Below are 26,289 nucleotides of genomic sequence, written 5' to 3'. Positions count from 1 at the left end.
GAAGTCCCCAGAGCCAGACACAGCTCAGACCAGATATAGTGTCTCAATCAGAGCAGTCAGAGTGAGACATCAGAAGGTCACCCTGGTGGAGAGGGATCCTGTCACTTGGCAGATGATGATAGAATCATCTGTGTAGAGTAGGATCAGTCTTGACAGTTTACTTTTATTTCTTTGCTTTATTTTACTATGACTTTCACATGTAATAAGTGCACACTTGAATGATCTTTCCCTCAATGCAGGTCCACAATTGGTCACTTCTCTATTGGCCATTTATAAAACATAGACAAATCAGAATTATCATTATTGATATAGGAAACTAGGGAATAGTTATTACATGCAGTAGCTGTCGTGATTAGTGCTGGTCTTTTTCCATGGATTTAAAAGAGGAAAGTCATGAACAAATACTCACAGGTTAATCATCATTCTTTCACAAGTAAACTCTACCTGGAAGAACGGCTGGCCAAAAACAATGGTTATGCTTCCCCTCAGTGTCAATTTTAGCATGGAAATCTTGGTGGGGCAAAATAAATAAAAGTGGAATGCATTCCAGCAAAGCAACTACACAACACAACACAACACTAAACAATACATTAATTGTACTATAACGGTGACAAACGGTGCCCACAAACTGTTAGGGCCTACATAAAGCTGCCCCAACAGCAGTCCCAACATCTTACCACTGCTACACCTGGCTATCAGCTGAGCCTTGTTCGGCAGCAAAACAATTCATTCAGCCTCATTTACTGCATTTAAAAAAAACTGATCTGATATGGCTGACCTGCTTAAACAAATGTGGTTTCTAATGACAATTGAGATGTACAAACTATGGCGTAAGGGGACGACAAGCGGGTAAGAGGCAATCCATAATTTTAATTAAGACATTAATGAGCGAGCTAGGATAGGTGTAAAGTTAGTCAATATACTTGTCTAGCACTTTTGAAATGTACAGCGACATAATTCAGAACATGGGCCGGTCTTACAGTGTTCTCCCTGTACACCAAGTCAGAACCGTAGGATAAATAAAGGATAAATAAAAATCATGCTTCATTGACAGAATGGCCAATGTTGAATTTTTATAATTTTTTACTTGGAAAAGAGTCCCTTAATCCCAGATTTGGGACCACACAGCCACGGTCACTGATTCCTTCCAAACCACTCGTTGAATTTACGATTTCCTACTTGTTGTGTAATGTTTATGTCTAATGGCCGATGAGCACCGATACGTTTTATCTGTAATTTATCTTCATATGACAAGGATTAAAAAGGATTTGCCAGTAGATTGTCGACTTGACCCATGATGATAACTGCTAACTAAGATTGTGAAAGTATGATATTGACATCCGTCCAATCAAAGCTACAAGTGATTTGACTTAATTTTATCTGTGGCCAATGACCTTGAGCCTTCTTGAATGGGCACTTCTATGGCAGCAGCCGAAGGGCAAAAAAATTCAAGGTCTCTTCTTAAAACTTCTTATGGCTGCAGGGGCAGTATTGAGTAGCTTGGATGAAAGGTGCCCAGAGTAAACGGCCTGCTCCTCAGTCTCAGTTGCTAATATATTCATATTATTATTAGTATTGGATAGGAAACACTCTGAAGTTTCTAAAACTGTTTGAATGATGTCTGTGAGTATAACAGAACTCATATGGCAGGCAAAAACCTGAGAAGAAATCCAAACAGGAAGTGAGAAATCTGAGGTTGGTATGTTTTCAACCCAGGCCCTATTGAATTCACATTGGGATATGAATGAAGTTGCACTTCCTGGGGCTTCCACTAGTTGTCAACCGCCTTTAGAAACTTGAATGAGGCTTCTACTGTGTTGTGGGACTGAATAAGAGCTGAATGAGTCAGGTTACTGGCAGAGAGCCAATTCCTGGTCACACGCATCCCTGCGTTCCATTGCTCCTCTAGACACAAAGGAATTCTCTGGTTGGAACTTTATTGAAGATTTATGATAAAAACATCCTAATGATTGATTCTATACTTAGTTTGAAATGTTTCTTCGACCTGTAATATAACTTTTTAAAGTTTTTGTCCGAAGTAAAGCACGAGCATTTGAATATGTGTACCTAACGCGCTAACAAAAGTAGCTACTTTGACATAAATAACGGACATCTAAAGAAGGCCATTTTTATTGCATCTTTAATCAGAACAACAGTTTTCAGCTGTGCTAACATAATTGCAAAAGGGTTTTCTAATGATCAATTAGCCTTTTCAAATGATAAACTTGGATTAGCTAACACAACAAGCCATTGGAAAACAGTAGTGATGGTTGCTGATAATGGGCTATTGTATGCCTATGCACATATTCCATTAAAGATCTACAGTTTCCAGCTGCAATAGTAATTTACAACATTAACAATGTTTACACTGTATTTCTGATAAATTTGATGTTATTTTAATGGACAAAAAATGTAATAAAATAAAAAGGACATTTCTAAGTGACCCCAAACTTTTGAAATGTAGAGTATATATACAGTTTGTCAGGCCTATAGGAACATTAGCTATAAAGGAATGTAAATATACATTGACGGTTTCTTTTTAAAGTTCATGATTATTTTTCTATTTTATATAACTGGGTAACTTGTATAGTTGTTTAGTTTCTTGTTGCTGTTCATTCTCTCATTTTATAGCTGTCCTCTTTCTATGTTAGCAAATTGCTAATTACAAATGTTTGAATAAATGAATGAGTATTGTTCTCAATGGAAGGGATAACAGTAGCCCACACATACACCTGTGTACCCCCTTCCTGCTCTTGCGCTTACAAGCTGTGTTTCGGGCAGAGGTGGTGTACAGTCGATGCCCTCCAGCCATGCTATGTGACGCTTTTTGATGGGTCTTTAGTTCCACCTGCGGAAATCAATCCTGTCTGGTCCTGTTTCCAACTTGAGCTTTATGCAGAGTGGCCAAAGTTACATACCATTTGGTTAACGTGTAATATGCTCAGGCAACGTTTGAGGTCTAAACAAATAACTCCTTACTGCCTTGGTAAAAACAAACCAAAAGTTTATAGGAGTTTAAGTCTGATGAAACGCAGCAGCATCCTGTAGCCTAGGTATTGGTGGAATTGAGTTTCTATTCCCTATGTATTTTTCCACATAAAATTATATTTTATTTATTTCACCGTGACAAAAAGCTAAATTTACTCGTGGATGTCATTTTAAAAATTCTATATAAGTTAGCCGAATATTTTAAGCATCTAATTCTTCATTCTAAACGAAATTATTTGATAGATGATTAAGCAATCAACTCTATGGCTTTAGAAATCTGCCCTTCTGAGTGGTTCAGATAAACACGAGAAGAAAACACAACCTGGATTGATTAATGAATAATGGGGGAACATAAACCTACCAGTTGGAAGGCACTTGAAGACCTTCCTTGTGATACTCGATTTAATGTGTGGTCACCTCTCAGATTTCCAGTAAAATAGCCAACGGCAAGAAAGCACTTTATACAGACCTATTCCATGGCGTGGAGAATACACCAAGCCGCTGTAGGTGTTTTTTCGTGTATGTTTTAAATTAAGAAACTTCATATCAATTTGTGCTCAGCCAAGTTTTTCGGTTAATATTATACCCCTCAATGAATACAGGAGAGACATGTTTTCTATTAAAAATCACTGAAGGTTAACCACGAGGACAATCACTATCCACACAGTGGAAATATAGTATAAGGGCTCTATAACATCCGCATCCCGAAGGTTCAGCTTTACAGCATGATTTAAATTAACTTGACATTTCTATCGCTGAATCTGTAACGCTTCGGCGTTACAGAATGAATATATCCCTAATAATAATAATAATAGTAATAATAGTAATAAAGGATTAAACTATTAAATTAAACGAAAATTAATTGCCTCAAATTAACATTATCACAGGTCCCCCTCCAAGACACATTTCAAGGGGGTTTATGCTGTCTCTAAAATGTAACAATGGCAGTTGTACCAATAGTCTAGACTAGCCTACTACAACGAATCCAGATAATCTGAGTTAGAATAAAAATGTAAAAAATATATATATTTGCGTTGGTTGTCCTTCAAATAATTCAGATAGGCCTATGCAGGATGTTGCAGCTTGGAACATAATGCAGTAGGCTACATAGAAACGAAACAAAAACCTCTCGAAATCTGTTGGATTGCAGTTTTCATATTATATTTAAACGATAATCTGATTAATAAATATTGTTTGACATTGTAGTAAATGACACCTGGATATACCGTATAGTTGATATTCTTAATATAAAATACAAATGTGCTATTTGAATTCTAAGAAGAAATAAATGAAAATAACATTGTTTTTCAAATAAATACACAACCATTGTTTATTAAATCACATAGCCTTATTGTTATTACTGTTGTGCCAGCATCCATGGCGTCCAACTAAACAAAGTGTCTGTCATTCTTTAGACAAGGTCTACTTTCCCAATTGTCCGTTGGAAATTGGTCGTCTGTTGTTTTTGTTAACGCGCTTTCTTTGGGGTTATTACCTATCTGGTTATTTTGTACAAATATTTTGGGTTCAGATAGTGTCCCTCCCTAGTTCAAACCGGTTTTGTCTTAACCTACACTGCACAAAAGTCTCTATAACTCTCCACCAGTAAATCACAGTCTGAAATGTTTGAGGAATGGATAGCTACAGTAGCTTATTTCTGGTTTCCAAAACAAGTGTTTTGTTTTATAGTGTTTGGTGTCCATTCTTTTATTTGATTTTAGTTTGAGGGTTTTAGTCCATGTTGTGACTCTTTGTGTCTTCTTAAGTCGACTTTTCTCTGGAATCCCTTGCTGCAGAGGTCGCATCCGAATGGTTTGAAGCCCGTGTGTTTCCGGCTGTGCGTTATGAGGTTGGAGCTCTGGCTGAACGCTTTCCCACACACTTGGCATTTGTGCGGCTTCTCACCTGCAGAACAAAAATGTATGCATTAACCATCGTGTTACCTTCAGTAGCCAAACCATATAGGCAAGCAAGCTGTTTTATTTGATTTTATTGTATCAGGTCTTCAGGAAAAATGCATGTCAATAACGCATGACCTCACCATTATGCATTGGGTGGCCGTGTATGCAATTAACATATTTAGTGTTGCAGCGAGGTCTACTAATAGACTAACATTTCTGACGCCTACTTGCCTGTGTGGATGAATGTATGTTTCTTCATGTCTGATTTCTGGTGGAACCTCTTCCCGCAATGCTGGCATGGGTAAGGCCGTGTATCAGAGTGGATGAGGAGATGCGTGGAGAGAGTCGATGACCTTTTGAAGCTTTTACCGCATATTTTGCAATCAAAGCTTCTTTCCTGTGGAAGTATATAGGCAAATATAAGTCTAAATATGATATTGATTAGCTCGTCAAAACAGTAAAGTAGCCTATTTTGCTTGTTGCCTTTGAATAATCAATGACAAAAACTAGAACGGTCTAGATTCTAGAATAGTCACCTGAGAGTGCACAGCTTTATGTTGCTCGAGGCTGACAGCATGTCCGAAGGTTTTGCCACAGATATCACAAGCGTAGGGCCTCGTGCCACTGTGTGATCTGCGAACGTGGACCTCCAACCCATGGGGAGTCGAAAACGCCTGCAGAGGGAAGTTGTGTGAAATTCGTGAGGGGAATGATGATGGTACAAGGTAAATAAAGGGAGGGACAATTGTGTCCATAACCATACATCTTCAAGCAAATCATTGCTAACATAAACTGCTTAAATCTTAACATTTGCATACATTATCTTACCTTACTGCATTTGATGCACTTGTAGGTACCATTCAGAATGAACCGTGAGCAGGGTAAGTCAGACACAGCCTTGATTTCTGGGCTTTTCCCGTACAGGTTCCCTTCAGAGTACAACCCTACCCCGGGGGCGGCAGCTCTCTCGAACAGACCGGCACCGGACCGGTAATCACTGTCATTTTCTGCTACCGGATTTCTGTTAAAGAGGGTTGGTTCAATGGCCCGGTCGCTGTAGTACCCTAGCTCCGGGCTTCTCTTCAAGTCCATGGGGTGGTGGTGCTGGTGATGGAGACTCTGCTGGACCAGGTGACGGATGTCCGAACCAGAGTAACTGTTCCACGCATAGGGCCGGAAGGGAACAACGGGGAAGGGTTGTGTCTCGTCCACCGGGGGAGACAGGGATTTCTCTGAATCTACTATTGCGTTGCAAAAATAAATATAATTCATTAGTGTAGGCCTATTGTGATTTAATAGCTTAAGATGGATATCGGCCTACAAGCAATCAGGATGTCCCATCATCAAATTGTGAAATTGTAATCGCAGTGCATAATTTATCATTGCCTCTGCTACAATCTCCCACTTTGGGATAGCTACATTTTAATGCACCACAGACTAGATCTCTACCTGGTGATGCTGAAGGCGATGGAGGCCGCCAGAAGTCTTCATAAACTGAAGCTGGACTGCACACACTGTCCCCACAGCTGAGTGTGGACTTGGAGGAGAAGTCAGCCGTGTCCACTAGGTGAGAGTCTGGGGAGAACCCGCGGATGGCATCGCCTCCTGTCAAGGCATCCGAGTAATCTAGAATGTTACTATTCTCTGTTTTAATTACAACGAGGACAACGTGAGTAGCCTATTACAATAGCTTTAGCCTATAACAACGACAAAAATACAACTTTGCTTATGATATCCTAATACTGTAATAATTATTGTAAGAAGAAACAATATAAATAACTTTAGTAATAGCCTATATGTGTCAGTACAATTAAACGTTATGAATAATTATACGAGCAAAATCATTCCACTGAGGTTAGTGTAGCTATCGAAATAATGTAAACAATGTACGATTTGGCTACAGGATAAGCCCTTATGGGATATATATTCCTTTGAATTAACAGCTAGGTTTTCATTATAAATCATAGGCTTGTATTTCTAATATATTGCTGCTTCTTTTGAATAAAGCCGTGCCTCACAATTTAACAATCTGTAAAACTAGACAAATAAAAGTGGATATTTATAACAATATAATTAGGCTACAGAAAAACGAGTTTGTTCCATTTCTATTGAAATAATTTGCATGTACAAATGGTGCACCTCACACAACATCCAGACATTAACATGGAAATAACAACCACATACCTGCACATATATGAGCTAAGATAGTATCCAGTCTACTGTAGTCATCTTCTAAGGACCGAGGCTTGTGGTAGCTGTGCGCCTTCTTACTCTTCACCAAGAAGGACCGAGGCATTTTCACTCTCCTTGTTCGGTCTCTGCTAATATCCAAAATCACTGGCCATCCAGATCCAATAGCAATCTGCACCTCTGTTCCTGGGATGCGGTGTTGCAGTCTTATCCCTGAAAAGATTTGAAGACTATTGGTTGACAATGTGTGGTCAACTATAAGAGATTTCTGGCTGAAGATGGAGCACGCGCACACGCCCTCTCACGTCTGCCAGGTGTTGTGGGCGGGGACAGGTGCAGAGGCTAGAGGAAACTCCTCCCCAGTTCATTGCCGCCCCTGGAGCATATGATTGGTCCGTCTCCAGAACAAACAGCTCCCCAGACCACTCCCTCTCACGGATCAGCCTGTATCTCTCCACGGGGAATTAAAACCCATGGCAATCAGGATAAGTGATACACTGCTTTATGTGTTACTTAATCCCTCCCTATACCTAGCTGCAGGACAGACAGGGGGGAGAGGAAACGCGGGGACCAACAGCACCTGGGTGCCAGTCAGTCAGGGTTGCTGTGGACCGGAGTGTGCTACGTGTGTCTCTAATCAACATGACTCATGAGACGTGTTATCTACATGCTTGATAATGGTACAGTATCCACCTATTTCCGTAATCGATTGAGCACGAATGAAAATGCGAATTAGAGAATAGTAGGCGAAGTATGGACGTGGTTGTGCCCATATAGTCACATGTTGAATAGCCCCTCACTGGCTTACATAGCATTTCTCAAAATGAACAAATGTTGTAAAAAGACTGATGCATGATAATACTGCATCAGTCTGGAATTGTCTTGCGTCCTTCACAAATGTATTTTTATCCATCAATTTGGTCGGTGTCTCTTCATATATACATAAGGCTATATTTAATAACCGCAGACAGTCGCTGTCCACACGCCTGCCTGCGGGGCCACGGAAGTTTCGTATTTCCTGCAGTATTATAATATGCTCAATGAGTAAACAGTGTTACCTCTGTTCTCTGTGCGCATAGTAAGGCCGCTGATTACCTGTTCTGGACCAATTACGCACAGAACAACAGGCATTCAGCTCGCCTAGCACTCCAGACTGCCAGTGGGGCGGAGAATATCAGTATCAGTCACGTTTCAACCAGCTGATGGCGCGTGCCAGACATTCAGAATATGTGATAGACATAAGTTCTATGTCCTTACATTATAGGTCTACTACGTTATCTTGCTACAATATTCATATTCGACAGGTGAAATGATTAACTCAGAAACACCTATAAGCCTATTCTTTGAAATTATTTGGAGTATACCACAATGTAACTAAATGAGTTAGTTATGGAAGTTAAAACTTGGCCAATCAAACGAAATAATAGCAATGTTGGTACGAATTCATATTTAAATATAAATGTAGGCCTATTCGGTTATGACCTTTGCAGTGAGACAATATGTTGGTGACAGGAAGACAATCTCAAAAGAAAACGCCATGGCTACCGATCAAACACAAGACACACTGACGCGAGGTAGTCCTGACCATTGCCCAATTTCTGGTGCAATGATATGACTGATGTGACTTTATTTCATATAGAAGCTTAGAAAATATATTCAACTAATCAAACCACTGGATCGTATTTTGAAATTCTTTAATAGCACAATCCAAGCAAATCATTTAGGTAGAAGTTAATTTCTTGCCTATTTGAATGGAAAAACGTTTTATGCAATTAATTATAGGCCTATCATTTAACAAAATAGCACTCAGAGTCAAATAACTTAGATTATTAAATTTGATAGGCTATACAATACATCAGATAAGAATGCCTTTGGCACCACCAATGCATAGCCTATCAGTTAGCCTATTGCTCGTTTATCTCAATAATAATCATACATTATGAGGCCGTTTATCAAAATTCAGCAGGCCTATACTTTCCAACTAAATAACCAGTCATCTGATTGATTTGTTCTCCCTGTATGCATAGCTTATTAAACAACAGGTCCTTCGTGTCTTTTTCCATATGGCTATTTGCTGTTTTATGTGCATTAGGTATAGACATTTTTTTTTAAAGTACAATCAACAACCATTGCTGAAATATTTATAATTTATAGACTAACTTTGTTTAAAAAAATTAAATAAAATGGTTTTCCACGCAAGTTTTTGCTTATTGAAATGTATCACGGTATTGTAGGATGGAATCAATGGCATTGGCTGCATGTAATGAACATAATAGTCTCTGTTGAAAGCCTGTGTCAAACTTCGTTATCTTCTCTTCTCATTTGAAATGCGCGCTGGATCCCACCACACAGTTCAACAAATACGAAAAAGCAGCCTACGCATATAAACCTACAGCCTTTTAGCTCAAAGGTTTCTGACACACAACATAATTCTAAAGATCGACTCTCCACTGAGTCAGAAATGTACAGCTATGTTTAAGGTATTCTAATAAATTAAATTAAACCACTTTTTTGTCCACGAAAATGAAAAATGTTGAGCATCTATGCTGCATTGCGCAATTCATCCACGTGTTTAGATAAAGTCTGACTCACGTTCTTATCAATAAAGAACTGTACATGTTTTATGTTGTAGCCTATCAATTTAATATTATGCCCGTGTGCGTCTTCTTAACGCGGTATACTATAGCCATGCAATTGACTTAGAAAAATTAAGAGGTTGACAGTCGTGGAGCAGGTTCAAGACATAGCCTACCGGAGTTCAAGCGTAATGAAAGCTCCTCAGACTTGTCACAACAACCCGGGTCCAGTGCCGCTGAAGGATCTTATGCGTTGTTGTCCCATTGAAAGGTGCATCGCAAGACATGCAGCTCTGAAAGTTGGCCTCTTAAAAGCAGCAGAATGATTGACTTCCTGAACGTTATTTCAGACATTTGATTCATACAGATGTGGAGGAAGAAAGAAGGGGGGGTTAGAGCATCACGGACTGACTGAGCGCTAATTCTAACTAAGCTCAACATTGAACCTTGTCAAATTGGCATAGGCTACCAATTAAATAGTGTATTAAGGACCAAAGTGCCGTATAATTATTTAATCCGTTATCCAATGGGCGTTGTACATTTGAACTGCAAAACATTTTTACCCACCCACCCAAATCAAATCAAGTTGGGGAGAGTGGGGTAAATTGAGACATTTTCTAGAATCAGCATCACTCCATCAAAGCAAACACTATTCTTTCTAACAAAGATAGCTACATATATTCCAGGATTTTGTATGTCCATAGAAATCATCAGAAGTCATGCAAATATTACAGTTTTGAAAACATAGCTTGTCCAAAGAAAGTGGTCTCCTGGCACAACTTACCCTGGGTATGAGGTAAATTGAGCTGTGGGACATGTTAAATTAAGCTGCCTACACATTTCTGTGTTGAATGAAATATTACCACAACCTTTCTAAAACCATATCTATCTTTATTTCCCAAACACAATTCAATTCAACACGATCACAATCACTTCGTCTTCTAATAATTTTAAGCATATTTTAACACACACCTAACACTGTACTTTTTAAATACTTAACGTAGGCCAGCCCCTGTTACCTCACATCCCAGCGTTAATGTCCAATGATCAAATTTGCAATGAATCTGACTTTTAGTCCATGAGAAGATGATTATTTTAAGCGTTAGCTTAATTAACCTAGTCAAAAAAGTGAATTGTTAATAGTTTCCTTATTTAAGATATTAATGCCAAACGTAATATGGTTCATCATGGTAATGTCATTGATGATCCTAAAAAGTTAAGTTGATAGGCCTTTTTTTTTTCAATGGACACGTAACATCGTATTTCCTGATTCATCAACAACTCAGCCATCTCTTAACCAATCCCTTAGATCTTCTCAAACTAAGTTAAGCAATGTACCATGGGCCTGCATGGTGTTATTTGGATTTTACAAAATGTTCAAGATTGAGGGAAATTTGTTCAGCATAAGGAAAGGCACATAAAGTGTCTATGTTAAAGGGGCCGCAAATATGAGGGATTAAGTGATGCTACTTATAATAGCGCCACCTATAGGCCAATTGGTGCCATTGTTTTTGACCAAATTACACATGGCCTCTAGTTTCTGTGTGCCAAATTTGAATAAAGAAAAGTTGATCTATGCTTGAGTTATTTAACCATGTCGAGGAAAATAAATGATCTAAGAATAACAATAGGTTTCACAGCTTTGCTGTGAACCCCTAACAATGATATATAAGGAGGGTAATAGCCCATCAATTCATGCAACCCCAAACTATTTTAAGGTTATTTAAAAAATCGGAAACCAATGACATGATACTGCAGTAAAAGATGTGAGAATGGAATTGTATTTGCTCCACCATGGTTACTATTACAGCACTGCAGTAAACACTATATATAACATCAACATGAAAATGTTTATCAAATAGTTTATTTGTGAACTCAAACACATTCATTTCACATACATTTTTTCAGAGTGTGGTAATGATTATTCCATAGTGTTATTACTCCATGTAGACTTCTCTTTACTGCATTATATTGTCTTTCTCTGAAAGTGCCAAAACTGCGTCATGATGCCTTTCCAAATATTCCATCCATCGTTGTCCTCAACCAACCAAGGAATATCACATCAGTATCACAAAACCTCTTCTGAACAATGAGTCCGTGCGTTCTGGATATAAATATTTTGCCGAGACTTGGCTGATAGGTTTTTGGTTCTAATGTCTTAAAGTGCCACTGCTTTAAAAAACGTTTAAAAATCTATCAATTATAAGATGTCCATTGTTGTGGGCCTCATTTCCAAGTTGCGATGTAATTTAAGCATTACGATGATTGTACCGAATGCATCGTTATTTACGAGCCAACTTTAAGTGTTCCCAAAACAAGCACGTAAAGACACCATGTGTCGAGACTGATAGGATAGAAAGAAAAACTGCACTCGGATCAGCTTTCTCCATTCAAATCTTATTTTAACATAATTATGCCACAATACTGATGACAGATCAGCTCATAGAGAGAGATCACCACCTATGGCTATCGAAGGCGACACGGTTTATTATGCGTATAATAATGCACGAAATCACAGATTGGGCATATCATTACACACGTTGTCACACGGAGGCAAACATTACAAATTGTAGCCTAGTCGCAAACTAGAACTCAACTGATTGAACATGAAATTGATTTCAATAAGATTAAAATAGCCTAATTAGGCTTTGTTGTCCATGTAATAATATGTGTAATAATCTCGGTTTGAATTTGTTTGCAACAATTACAAATACTTTGGCAACTTTGTATTTGTAGTCAACTAACGTCCTTCTGAAGTTATCGGCCGTTAGTCAGACCAATAGAATCATGATGTTTAGGAGATTTTTAGCGGAGATCTGTGAATAAAGTGACCCGGAAGGGCAAAAATACATCTAACGATGCACTTTGACTGCTCTACGAGTAGTCTGGATCACTCGTAGATGTACAAAGGTTTTTAAGAGCCACGTTACTAACGCAGGCTCAGGGAAACACCTTGGCTACTAAATATACATAGTAATAAGGTTGTAAGGATTATCTTAATGCTACGAAGGCTCTGGGAAACAAGGCGCAGGTCATGTCAACCTAGAGAAGTTGTCTGTTTTAGTGTTCTGCTAATCCTGATAATGGATCAACATCAACCTTTATGAAACCAAGTGGTGCATATTGATCTGGCAGGCAGAGCCTACTGTTTAAAATGCCATCATTGTCCCAGATCTGTCATGCCAAGGCATCACAACGAGTTATAGGCTATACAGCACAAACTGATCTGAGACCAGGCTTATACAACCCATCCTACAGTTTGGTAACACTTGACAATACACTCGGCTTCATTCACAGAGGAAACAAACAGCACATTTCTTATGATGCATGCCAAATGGCAAGCTATTACCTACATAGTGCATTACTTTTGACCAAAAGCAGTGCACTACACATAGGGAATAGTTTGCCATTTGACAGACATGTAGAATTATCTTCTTAGTATTTTCAGATAAAAGTATTGTTTCATTGGCTTGGACAGTCATTCATTTCGTGCAAAAGTACAACATAGCAATACTTCTGTTTAACATTATTTATGTTGATACAAGATTCAGATTACAGTTCTTATACTTTCATTATGTCCCTTTATTATTTATTTAAAGATCAATATTCCCACTTTAGATATAGCAGTACTTCTAAATCTGGGCTGGTTTACTTAAAGTAGTTACATGCTTCCATTAACCAAAATTCTGAAACGTATCCTAATCTATGAAATTATGAAGTGATCCTAAATCCACCCTTCCTCCAAAAGTAAGATCGTCCCAACAGAGAAAAGCAGTATATATGAAAACATCTACAGAACATTGAGACTGTGGATACGTTCCCATACTCTACCCCTTTTCCGAAGAGTGCACTTGTACACTCCCCCTCATAGATATAAAAGAAATGCACTGGTGTAGGGAATATGGTGAAAACTCCCTTCATGCTTGCTTGCGCCAATCCAATGCCTTTAAATGCATGAGGGCACGTGAACAAGTGCTCACTTCTGGAGAAAGGTGGAGAATTGGAACACAGCCCACATCTGAAAGAAATGTCTGCTAATCAGTTATCTGTGCATTTTGACAAAACTAGAGTGATATGTCCCTTTCAGCCGCATCCTACATTAAACATATGCAATAATTCATTAGATACATATTTTCAAGTCAAAATGGACATGAAAAACAAACAATAACATAAATACGGAGTATACAGGATTCAAATTGACCTTTGGATAGGCCTATACCAGGCCTGATGATAAACAGGTTGTATGTCTCAAGGCCAAAAAGCCAACATTATGTCAACCTAGGTCGTGCACATTGTTGCAAACGGCAAGTTTTGAAACAAAAACATTATTATTATTTTTTTTTTTCGAGAAGTGGTACACCGTTCCTGGAGGAACTGCAAGCTCCAGTTCCAACTCCTTGGTCTAAAAATCTATTTAGTATATAGTCCCCTGATGGGGGACATATCAGCTGTTAAACTGTTAACACTAGTCCCTCCCTTTTTTGGTCCTTTTCTTCTTTTCTTTGTTTGCTGTCTAGTGAATACGACCCTAATGCTTGTTGACACTTTCTGTTTGATACTGGGGCTCATTAACCATGTTCAATAGAGACATTCATCACTCTTCAGTACATTATTCTCTCCTGATATTATAAAGACACCCACACAAAAGGGCTCTATACATTTTTGATTGTCCACTTATAAAAGCGATAAAAAAATAAAAACTGATTGAAAGAAGTGTCATAGTCATCATAAAGCATAAAACATTTTATTGCACAGTCTCTGTGTGTTGAATCTGTTGTACCATGGTTGGTTGTGGGGATGAGGGAGAGCCTGTAGGTTGGTTGTCTGGGTGGGGTCACCCTGGACAGGGTAACCCCAGTCCACTCCCCTGCTGGTCAGCCTAGCTTCGTGGAGCACAGGCAGCTACTTGAACCTCCATGTTGTCCTTCTCTGATCTGCCTGCCTGGGGTCCAGACCAGAGCAACACACGGATATGATCCTCTTCTGGTGGGTTTTGGCGAAACAAGAGTAAAGCAGACTGACGCAACGGACAAAGAAAAAAACCAACTCCACCACAGGTGTGATTCTGCTACGACTTCACTTGTTGACAAAGCCCACACATTCCATTCCAAGCTTCCAAAGATGCCATTGAAAGGAGCTCCCTACATTGGAGTCCCACAGACAGTCAGACGCCATTCTCCTGAAGAGTGGCTTGCTACCATGGACAACCCCTCTGTCCCAATGTACCAGATCAGAACTGCCCTGATCAGCCTCCAGGCGTCTAGCGATGGTGTCCATCACCCAGTCACACGGTGGTGTGTTTGTGGGTGCCAATGGGAGGCACAGAGAGAACCAGACCATGCCCATCATCATCCCCCTCACTGTCAGTGTCCCCAAGACCCAGGGAGGGGTGCAGCCTGATGCGGCTGATGCTGCTGTGCTGATGGTCCAGGTGGGAGGGGGTCTTGCCTACACCTGTGTCTTCATCCGAGGAGTGGTACGACTCATCATCTGGTATGTAGTGATTGACAATGTGGATCCCATCAAAAGCGGGCTGATTGGACATGCTGCTCCCCCTCTGGCCTTTTAGGCAGCGGATCTGTGGAAAAAGAGTAGAAGCGTTTAAAGGAGGAGCATGTAGAGTAATGCATAATGGGGACGTGTAAATAAACACACTGGTGAGTGGGAATTGTAAAATCAAAGATCCATACAGTCCCAAGGCACATGAGAACATCATGGTTGTTCATCTTTCTAGAAATCACGTGCACAAACTACAACAAAGACGTCAACACCAATGAAAACATCAGATCTGAAATTGACACTTGGAGATTAATTTCTAAACACATGCAGCGGGCTCGTTCACACTCATTTGGGTAGACATGTTCCAGAAGCGGCTGTCGGGAGGAAATATAGGAATACGGGCTTATTGTAATGGTTGGAATTGAATAAATGGAACTGAGTCAAACATGTTGTTTCCTTTTCATTTATTCCATTCCAGCCATTACAATGAGCCTGTCCTCCTATAGCTCCTCCCACCAACCTCCTCTGACCATGCTCCACCCTTCACCACAACACATTTGATATTAGGTATAGGCTGCAAAACCAGTGGAAGATGGGTAGAGGTCAAGTCAAAAGCTTGGTCTGGGCCATACCTGCCCTGCCTAGAACTCACCTGGGTCAGCCTGCCTCGCAAAGACAGACATGTAGGGAGAGAGACACACTTAGAAATCTAGTTATTGTACCGGTACTTGTCACTTTTCTCAAATATTAGTGCTTCATCTGTTAAATGTAAAAAAGAACAAATGTACAACGGAGATCAGTGATTTGAAACTACTGTGTTAACTTGACTGATGCAAGTGTGCAAAGACACTTCCAGGCTAAAAACCAAGAGCCGTTCGTGGCTTATTTTTGATCCTGAGAAAGATTAGTCAACTCTGTGGCTGACTGGAAACCTTACTCTCTTATGAGAATGTGTGATTGAAAAGAACTGAGGCGACACTTTTTCTTCTTGGTCCAAGTGTCTCACTACTGCTCTTCTACCATCCCCAAGAAATGCATAAATTAGGCCTAATAATTATGCATTGGAAAAAATGGAATCAACTAGCATATTCACCTCTTATTTTACCTCTCCTGAGACTGTCTTTTGATTCTTATAATCAAATGTATTATTTTGTGTGCAAAAAAAAAAAAGAAGTCAGTAGTCTAGTCAGTATTTCCAGCTAACTGCAGTATCTCCAGGATTAGATCTCTCAGGTCATGAAGGTCCGGCAGGGGAGTTTGTACACCCAGATCCTGGCTATGAGGCCATTTAGAACCTTACACCACCAACGCTTCAATCAGCATGTTTCATAGTTTCACTGCCGCCCATTAGTTTCCAACACCACTGACCAAATGGCACCCTATTCACTTAATTGTGCACTACGTTTGACCAGACCCTGGTCAAATTTAGTGCACTATTAACCTTTTCACGTGTGAGTTCCAAATATCTCTAACCGTCGCCCCTGCATGAGTTCTTTTCATGCACGTGATGTCAGAATGCTTTCACAGTTCCAAAATGTGATTGTTACGCAACAGGACAGTTACCAGCGCTGCCCTCAAACCAAGGCATGCTGACTGCTAATTATCTATAGGCTGTTTCAACTTGTCAATTTCAAAATATTTTGAGTTTTATTTTCTAACAACAGTTTGAATTTAGGTGTGTTCCGCCTCCTCGTTAATTCACATAAGAAGTAGCCCATTTCAATTTCAATAGTGGACAATTTATGATGGAGGCTTATTGAGCGGACAAACATCTCTCGTCAAAGAGGGCCCAAGCACTTCCCCAGTGTTTCCCCAGATCATGTATGAAGACATTGCGCATCTCTACTCAGAACAGGCCTTGCACAAACATTTTCCCCCAGCACATTTTCTGGCTGGCACTCGCCTTGCCTTCATGATTGTTTTCCTTATAAATTGGACATGTGTGCGTTCCTATCAAAGTAAGTGGCTTATTTTCTGTATATTGTGTTGTCGTTTCTGCTGTAGCACACCATATGTATGTACAAGTCATAATGTATTTGCTGTTTTATTCAAGTACTTCTTGCATAATTCTTGCATAGATTGTAATGGACACGTGTGTGTAAAATACTTAGTTGAATTTTGTACTGATTATGATGAAATTATGCTAAGCTATTTGCCGGCTATGTGTGGCACCAAGTTTGTTGACAACATACAACGCATTCTGTCTGTCAGACCAAAGATGTTAAAATAAGGGATAGTTCACTCGACTGACTTCTGTAGTTTAAGACAACTGTGAACTTGGAAAAAGAGTAGGTAAAATCAAAATGATCTTCAGGTCGGAGCTCTAGAAAGAGTTCCAGAGTTGGAATCCCGAGTTGGATGACTGTTCAAAACGATTTTTCCCAGTCGGAGCTTGTCGCCCCCCTAAAATGAACCCCACACCCCAACCCCCCACACACACACACCCTCCTAAAATAGTTTCATCCCTGTTTAGCTTTCGCACTACGGTTAGGCTAGGCAGTAGGCTTGTATTTGGTGTGATGATCTGTGAGTTGAAAACATTTACATTTTCTTTGTCAAAAACAGTAAACTACTTGCCAAGTCATATGCTCCGGTTCTTGTATACACTAACAAGTACATCGACGATTTGTAATATGCTGAAAAGTCGCTAAACTAAGTCAACATTTTTCAGGCAATGAGCGCAGCCATCTTTGACTTTGTTTATTTGCGTCTTGTAGTAAATGGCATTCTGGGATTAGGGAATTTTCGCCAAACAAACAAACATGGCTGCCATCAAAGAATTTAGCTGCTGTAAGCTTAGCTGACACGCATTTCTTTTCTAAACAACATTACATTATTCTCTTGTGCTCACGAGAGACATGGTACATTGTAAACTAGTCTAGCTGTTAGGTCGCTAACTTCTGTTTTGTTTTTTGACAGCGCAACCTGTTTAGACTGGTTTACGGAATGAGTGTTCCGTGTGATGCTTGGATGATGAAGTTCGCATGTATCTTATACAATAAAAGGTCAAATTGAGGAATAAAGTTTAATAGCTTTATTTTCCATCAGCACCAAAAAAATATTTAGATGCTGTTTAGACGCGTTTGTTGCGTCATACGTACTGTTCCAATCACATATTTGAGATCGTATGCTGCAGGGATCACTCAACAACAATCACAAATGCGTGATCGTATCAGTCAAAGGATTACGGGAATAGGGTGCCATTTGGGATGCATATCTGAGTCCACCCAAGAAGAGAGGAGGCGGAGGGATTCTGTTCTGACCGACTGGCTCTGCCTGCCTGACTGTTCTCCTGCCTGACTAACTGCACTGTCTGGATAGGAGATCCATAGCGACACGCTGCATGATTTAATGCTCAGCTCAGTTTAAACACAAGACACCAGCCTTTGTTGTCCTCTTTTTTTAGGAGGTGGTACAAATCTGACTACATCCTCCCTTGTAAAGGATTGATTTGCTGGAAGAAAACAAATAGCTTTTGTCTTCTACTTTTTCTTCTGGGGGTTTTCTACCACCCTTCTCACAATAAGTTTATAAATATATATCAACTGGGTGGTTGAGCCCTCAATGCTGATTGGCTGACAGCTGTGGTATATCAGACCGTAAACCATGGGCATGACAAAACATTTATTTTTACTGCTCCAATTATGTTGGTAACCAGTTTATAATAGCAGTAAGACACCTCTGGGATTTGTGGTATTGCAGCGTACGTAAGAACAGTCCTTAGCCATGGTATATTGGCCATACACCACACTCCATCGGGCCTTATTAAATATTTGCTTCTCTCTCTCCTCTTTTGCCTCTTGGAGTCATGTGCCATATGTCATATTACAATACATTGCACGCACATGCACCACACACAGAATAAAAGGGTGCATCAGGGCCTGCCAATATAATCCTACTAGGGATCCCTTCATTCACGTCTGATCAGGTCTTTGTATTATTTGAAAGACACTAATCTGATCAAAGATGGCCCACTCTGCTGAAGTGAGTGTCAAAGTCAAACCGTCAAATCTGTACGATCTGTTGCTGATCCTGTAGATTTCTGTGATGAAATTCATAACCTTTAAATCCTTGATCTAGCAATTCTGATAATAATAGCTAGCTGTGGTGTACACAGAGGAGCAAAAGCAGATTATGAGACTATTCTATTCAATCTGGGCACTCTCAGCATGTTGAGTAGTTGGTTTTAGGGTTATCTTTTAGAAGATGAGAGGAGAGGGGTGTGTAGTGGTAAATCAACACCCTCAGCGCAGGAAGCTTTTGGGCGTAGTTTACACTTCTAACCTACAGTTGGCTTCAAAATAGACAAATCTGAGCAAAATACAATTAACAAAATCATCTCTGAAAACAACAGAAACAAACGTGTTTGTTATTCTCCCGGTTCAGTATTCCCCTGCTGTAACTACTCACCTCATGTTTGAGTTCAGCTATCTGGTCCTTCAGGTCTCTGATGTACTGACTGGAGTCTGTGTTGTTCAGCTGGCCCTGGACCTTCCCTTCTTCTTTCTGTAGAAACAAACAGAAAATCACACATCTTAAAACATAACTTATCATTGTTCAGCTACTCATAACACTGGGGAGGAGATAAGAAGTTTGTGTCACTGAAGATGCTTTAAAAGTTGAAAACCTTGAATTGCTATAAGGGCAACTTGACAAGACCAGGTTGGGTTGCACTGTTGTAACATTCAGTAGAAAAATGTAGGAGGGAATGAGGGGGATTACTACCACCAGACGAGAGACATTATAGCTACACATCACTGGAAAACTTGCATCACAGAAGTATCATAAAATATACAGTATGTAGAGAGTGGCTGTTGACTAAGCCATAGATGAAGTGGGAAACCTAGCTAGGCTAACAAGGTAGCTATAGTCATTTGTGTTGTTATCCTCTCTGGGCCCTGGGGATGAGGCTAGTAGCTACTGTATGTTTAACTGTCAAACATGACACATGTGCTGTTTACCTTCCTCAGTGCAGACAGCTGCAGCCACAGGAGACAAACACACATACCCCATACACACCTCAAATCAATCCTGTCTAAAGCCTGGGAGAATATACAAGTAGAGAGAGAGTAAGGGGCACCGACACAGGCTGAAGGGTTCAGGCTAACCACAACCAGCAACGCAGGAACAGGAGAGGGTAAAAAGTGGAAGAAGTTAAAAGCAGGGGTGGGGTGGGTGAGGTAGTGAGATGAGTTAACCATCTCGGTCTGACCCAACACCTCAAAATATATACAACGCTCTCAGTTCCTGTGGTCAGGTAAAGGTTGAGAGGTTGAGGGTGTAGGCTTAGGCCCCTGAGAAGCTGCTGACAAGCTGACAATGTGAGATCTACAAAACAGCTATTCTTCCTGGAATCGGTGTTTTTCTTGAGGTTCCCTCCCTCCTGACAGAGCTAGTGATAAGGGAGAGGCAGTTAGCAAGACTTCCTCGTACTCAGCTGTGTGGATCCCCAGGTGCCAGGGGGTTAGGGGCTGTGGCCAGACACGTCAAACGTCTTTAAGTCATGTTGTGCATCCCAAATGGCACCCTATTCCCTATATACTGTACTATTGATTAGAGCCTTTGGGCAGCCATTGGGCTCTGGTCAAAATTAGTGCTCTATATAGGGAATAGGGTGCCATTTGGGATGCAGCCATGACTTCCCTCGCCTGCCTGCTCCCCCCTAGTTCTACGCTCACAGCAGGTTAGCGTTTTTCATAATGAATGTTGTTCTGAAGGCAGCTCTGCCGAGTGGTCACTAGCTGGCAGTGTCACAAAGCCATAAAATCTGATTTAAAACCTAACCACACTGCTAACCCTAATGCCTAATCATAGCCTTAAATGAAGACCAAAAAGCCCATTTTTGTTATCATGAATTTTTACAATATAGCCAACTTTGACTTTGCAGCTGGCCCATTTAGAGGAAATCGCTCAGTTCTGCCTCCAGGACAAGACTCATCCCAAAAAACGCCAATCTGCCTTCCCAGAGGTTGTTGTTGTACGGCTTTTGGCTAGTGACATGGTGGCTTGTTCCCTCTGACAGATGGGCATTTCAACATGGTTAAGATGGCCAGATCTCATGTCCAGTTTCATGCTTGTTCTCTCTCTACAATCAATCTTGGTTTATATGGCTATGGCAGAGTAGCGTTAGATTGATTCTGTGCAGTCTCGTGACATATCATGTCTGATCCCAATAACAATAGTTACACTAATTATATTAGTGTTAAAAACAAACACCTATAGAAAACACAAGACAGGAAACATGACTTTTTGACAAAGGAGATGGCACTTCATTTCTTTGTAAAAGCAAACAACCATGTACAACTGCAGACCCAATTCTCAAGAGAGGAGTCCAAAAACACTAAGGAACCTCTAATAACCACTGGATTTGCAACAGCACATTCTAAAGCCCCCTGCTAAATCTAAATCTAAATCTGGGGAGCATATCATGCATGCAGAATGACAAAATCATAGATAGGCCTCCAACATGTCACCTCTGGTTCTAGTTGTCAGTTTGTCTTCGCCTCACAGTAGGAAGTGGTTTCTTGTCTTGACAAGAAGATAGCCGAGCTGTGGTATTATCATGGGTCACACATACATTCAGCTACTTTCATACTGCAAAAACGATGGATGTAAAAACCCTGATGTCCATTTGACTATACGTTCAGTTTTATCGACTGAGCTCTATATAAAATATATATATTACAGATATATATTATATTACAGATATATATTATATTACAGATATATATTATATTACAGATATATATTATATAAAGATATATATTAGTTTAGTACTGGAGGTTCTTTGCGACCCTATAATTGTGAAATTCTTTAACTCAAGATATAAATATAGACATCACTGGCGTGCTGTGAATACTTTCCAATAGTGGGCTGTAGTGCAGGTGGGCCATACTGATGTTTTAGTTAGAGGAAGATCAGGTAGGCAGGCCGTCACAGGGGCTTTTTCAAGCTAAGAGTACTACAATGTTATAGCGTGGCATCAGACACCTTTTATGGGTCTTTATTCAAGGTGTTAAATGCAGTGGACAGCAAGTTATCAGTCATTGCTTTCTTGGGTCTACAACCAGAGCGACTGAGAGCTAAGGTAACACAGGCCATCTACCCACAACCTTAAGAGCTGCAACCAGGTACCCAAACCACAGACCAAGAGTTTGTCACTGGCACCACACACAGTGGTTATACATAGGGAAAATACCTGTTTTGTCTGTCTGGCAGAGACTATTAGCATCCTATGCACAGCATATTCAGAGAAGGCTAGATTAAAAATGAACTCAGTTTAGTGAAGATTGAGATCATCATCAGTGTGAGAGGAGGGCGGTACTCAGTAGTAGTGAACGCTGGTGTTGATGCACTGTTGTTGTTGAAGCGCCTAGTAACAAAACCTGACTATACTGTGTGTGCATGGAAGGGATGTTGGTTTGAAAAAGTCTATTGACACTGATTCAAATGGTGAGTTCTTGAAAATATCACATTTAAGATGCTTAACAATGCATATAAGGCTGTCTATTTCTTATACACCATTTTTGGATGCATTAACTCTGTGGTATAAGCTAACTGTGGGTATAAAGGGTATATTAGAGGGTGTATGTGTGTGGGCCAATGGTGTGAAGAAAGCAGACAGTCTGACACTTAGTTAACTTGTGAAGGGAACGTTTCTGAAACACCAACACGTTGACTCGATGGAGACATCAAAGCTTCTACATTAACATTTCTTCAGACTCAGAGCTGATGGAAAGAACTGAAGCAATCTGTCAGTCTCCCCTGATTATTCTCATGACAGAAAATGAGTTAGAGTGTTGTATCGTGTAAAGTTTCACACACATACAACCCCAACACCACACTAGATAAAGAACCGCAGCATGATGTGAAGAGACGCACACAGAGGTTTCAATAATCTGACAAATCATTAGCACAGGAAGTGCATAGGTTATTTTCTACTAGCAGACAATCTGTTTAGCTGCTGCTAATACATTACACTAACACAAATCTTTTCTTCTGACGGTACAAAACACTACCTTTCCATGATGTTCAGTTATTTCAGAGAAAGGTTGATCTCAATCTCCAAATACATCGTTCTGGGTCTTAGGTTTTCGTCACAGGTTATTTGGACGTATCAGCATTGGGCGAAGGCGGTGCTTAAACTGCTTGGCTTCGATGGATGATAAACACAGTTGAAAATATCTGACCAAATAACACAAGCTTTTAGTTCTGGTTTAACTGAGAGTACCAAATCAAACATGAGCATGGTTTGTTTTATTTATTTTATTTTACCTTTATTTAACCAGGTAGGCAAGTTGAGAACAAGTTCTCATTTACAATTGCGACCTGGCCAAGATAAAGCAAAGCAGTTCGACAGATAAAACGACACAGAGTTACACATGGAGTAAAAACAAACATACAGTCAATAATGCAGTATAAACAAGTCTATATACAATGTGAGCAAATGAGGTGAGAAGGGAGGTAAAGGCAAAAAAAGGCCATGATGGCAAAGTAAATACAATATAGCAAGTAAAATACTGGAATGGTAGTTTTGCAATGGAAGAATGTGCAAAGTAGAAATAAAAAAATAATGGGGTGCAAAGGAGCAAAATAAATAAATAAATAAAAATTAAATACAGTTGGGAAAGAGGTAGTTGTTTGGGCTAAATTTTAGGTGGGCTATGTACAGGTGCAGTAATCTGTGAGCTGCTCTGACAGTTGGTGCTTAAAGCTAGTGAGGGAGATAAGTGTTTCCAGTTTCAGAGATTTTTGTAGTTCGTTCCAGTCATTGGCAGCAGAGAACTGGAAGGAGAGGCGGCCAAAGAAAGAATTGGTCTTGGGGGTGACTAGAGAGATATACCTGCTGGAGCGTGTGCTACAGGTGGGAGATGCTATGGTGACCAGCGAGCTGAGATAAGGGGGGACTTTACCTAGCAGGGTCTTGTAGATGACATGGAGCCAGTGGGTTTGGCGACGAGTATGAAGCGAGGGCCAGCCAACGAGAGCGTACAGGTCGCAATGGTGGGTAGTATATGGGGCTTTGGTGATAAAACGGATTGCACTGTGATAGACTGCATCCAATTTGTTGAGTAGGGTATTGGAGGCTATTTTGTAAATGACATCGCCAAAGTCGAGGATTGGTAGGATGGTCAGTTTTACAAGGGTATGTTTGGCAGCATGAGTGAAGGATGCTTTGTTGCGAAATAGGAAGCCAATTCTAGATTTAACTTTGGATTGGAGATGTTTGATATGGGTCTGGAAGGAGAGTTTACAGTCTAACCAGACACCTAAGTATTTGTAGTTGTCCACGTATTCTAAGTCAGAGCCGTCCAGAGTAGTGATGTTGGACAGGCGGGTAGGTGCAGGTAGCGATCGGTTGAAGAGCATGCATTTAGTTTTACTTGTATTTAAGAGCAATTGGAGGCCACGGAAGGAGAGTTGTATGGCATTGAAGCTTGCCAGGAGGGTTGTTAACACAGTGTCCAAAGAAGGGCCGGAAGTATACAGAATGGTGTCGTCTGCGTAGAGGTGGATCAGGGACTCACCAGCAGCAAGAGCGACCTCATTGATGTATACAGAGAAGAGAGTCGGTCCAAGAATTGAACCCTGTGGCACCCCCATAGAGACTGCCAGAGGTCCGGACAGCAGACCCTCCGACTTGACACACTGAACTCTATCAGAGAAGTAGTTGGTGAACCAGGCGAGGCAATCATTTGAGAAACCAAGGCTGTCGAGTCTGCCGATGAGGATATGGTGATTGACAGAGTCGAAAGCCTTGGCCAGATCAATGAATACGGCTGCACAGTAATGTTTCTTATCGATGGCGGTTAAGATATCGTTTAGGACCTTGAGCGTGGCTGAGGTGCACCCATGACCAGCTCTGAAACCAGATTGCATAGCAGAGAAGGTATGGTGAGATTCGAAATGGTCGGTAATCTGTTTGTTGACTTGGCTTTCGAAGACCTTAGAAAGGCACGGTAGGATAGATATAGGTCTGTAGCAGTTTGGGTCAAGAGTGTCCCCCCCTTTGAAGAGGGGGATGACCGCAGCTGCTTTCCAATCTTTGGGAATCTCAGACGACACGAAAGAGAGGTTGAACAGGCTAGTAATAGGGGTGGCAACAATTTCGGCAGATAATTTTAGAAAGAAAGGGTCCAGATTGTCTAGCCCGGCTGATTTGTAGGGGTCCAGATTTTGCAGCTCTTTCAGAACATCAGCTGAATGGATTTGGGAGAAGGAGAAATGGGGAAGGCTTGGGCGAGTTGCTGTTGGGGGTGCAGTGCTGTTGTCCGGGGTAGGAGTAGCCAGGTGGAAAGCATGGCCAGCCGTAGAAAAATGCTTATTGAAATTCTCAATTATGGTGGATTTATCAGTGGTGACAGTGTTTCCTATCTTCAGTGCAGTGGGCAGCTGGGAGGAGGTGTTCTTATTCTCCATGGACTTTACAGTGTCCCAGAACTTTTTTGAGTTAGTGTTGCAGGAAGCAAATTTCTGCTTGAAAAAGCTAGCCTTGGCTTTTCTAACTGCCTGTGTATAATGATTTCTAGCTTCCCTGAACAGCTGCATATCACGGGGGCTGTTCGATGCTAATGCAGAACGCCATAGGATGTTTTTGTGTTGGTTAAGGGCAGTCAGGTCTGGGGAGAACCAAGGGCTATATCTGTTCCTGGTTCTAAATTTCTTGAATGGGGCATGTTTATTTAAGATGGTTAGGAAGGCATTTTTAAAAAATATCCAGGCATCCTCTACTGACGGGATGAGATCAATATCCTTCCAGGATACCCCGGCCAGGTCGATTAGAAAGGCCTGCTCGCAGAAGTGTTTCAGGGAGCGTTTTACAGTGATGAGTGGAGGTCGTTTGACCGCTGACCCATTACGGATGCAGGCAATGAGGCAGTGATCGCTGAGATCTTGGTTGAAGACAGCAGAGGTGTATTTAGAGGGGAAGTTGGTTAGGATGATATCTATGAGGGTGCCCGTGTTTAAGGTTTTGGGGAGGTACCTGGTAGGTTCATTGATTATTTGTGTGAGATTGAGGGCATCAAGTTTAGATTGTAGGATGGCTGGGGTGTTAAGCATGTTCCAGTTTAGGTCGCCTAGCAGCACGAACTCTGAAGATAGATGGGGGGCAATCAGTTCACATATGGTGTCCA

General features: G+C 40.7%; 2 protein-coding genes across 8 annotated transcripts in view; both read right to left on the bottom strand.

Moving 5' to 3' along the window:
• Positions 1-2,115: 2,115 nt before the first annotated feature.
• LOC109902752 (zinc finger protein Gfi-1) lies at positions 2,116-10,038 on the bottom strand. Of its 3 annotated transcripts, none has more exons than XM_031785766.1 (7): positions 9,832-10,038; positions 7,074-7,292; positions 6,339-6,494; positions 5,718-6,127; positions 5,426-5,563; positions 5,121-5,286; positions 2,116-4,893 (listed from the first exon to the last, which is right to left on the bottom strand). In XM_031785766.1, exons 2-7 carry the CDS (start codon positions 7,183-7,185, stop codon positions 4,706-4,708), a joined length of 1,170 nt encoding a protein of 389 aa, XP_031641626.1. In that variant the 5' UTR covers positions 7,186-7,292; positions 9,832-10,038; the 3' UTR covers positions 2,116-4,705. The 3 variants fall into 3 exon arrangements, with proteins under 3 accessions (XP_031641626.1, XP_020354967.1, XP_031641625.1); XM_020499378.2 differs by having other exon boundaries at positions 2,120-4,893; positions 5,718-6,130; positions 9,832-10,035; XM_031785765.1 differs by having other exon boundaries at positions 2,120-4,893; positions 5,718-6,130; positions 7,074-10,035.
• A 1,462-nt stretch (positions 10,039-11,500) lies between these two features.
• The window catches only part of evi5b (ecotropic viral integration site 5b), a 66,541-nt gene continuing 51,752 nt past the window's right edge, over positions 11,501-26,289 (bottom strand). For all 5 annotated transcript variants that reach the window (XM_020499371.2, XM_020499369.2, XM_020499373.2 and 2 more), the window contains 2 exons: positions 19,565-19,660; positions 11,501-15,233 (listed from right to left, as the gene is read on the bottom strand). In XM_020499371.2, coding sequence (XP_020354960.1) covers positions 14,940-15,233; positions 19,565-19,660 — 390 coding nt within the window. In that variant the 3' untranslated portion in view covers positions 11,501-14,939. The remainder of the gene's footprint in view (positions 15,234-19,564; positions 19,661-26,289) is intronic.

The sequence above is a fragment of the Oncorhynchus kisutch genome, linkage group LG13 (assembly GCF_002021735.2).
Source record: "Oncorhynchus kisutch isolate 150728-3 linkage group LG13, Okis_V2, whole genome shotgun sequence".
In the NCBI taxonomy this organism is placed as follows: Eukaryota; Metazoa; Chordata; class Actinopteri; order Salmoniformes; family Salmonidae; genus Oncorhynchus; species Oncorhynchus kisutch.
The sequence above is the reverse complement of the archived record's forward strand: the minus strand, read 5'-3'. Positions and strand labels throughout refer to the sequence as shown.

Excerpts from the sequence above, each read along its gene's own strand:
- LOC109902752 (XM_031785765.1), bottom strand. The coding sequence starts at position 7,185 with ATGCCTCGGTCCTTCTTGGTGAAGAGTAAGAAGGCGCACAGCTACCAC. Across the intron at positions 6,495-7,073 it reads CTTAGCTCATATATGTGCAG|GAGGCGATGCCATCCGCGGG; the intron begins GTATGTGGTTGT and ends ATGCCTTGACAG. Across the intron at positions 5,564-5,717 it reads AGTGCATCAAATGCAGTAAG|GCGTTTTCGACTCCCCATGG; the intron begins GTAAGATAATGT and ends TTCCCTCTGCAG.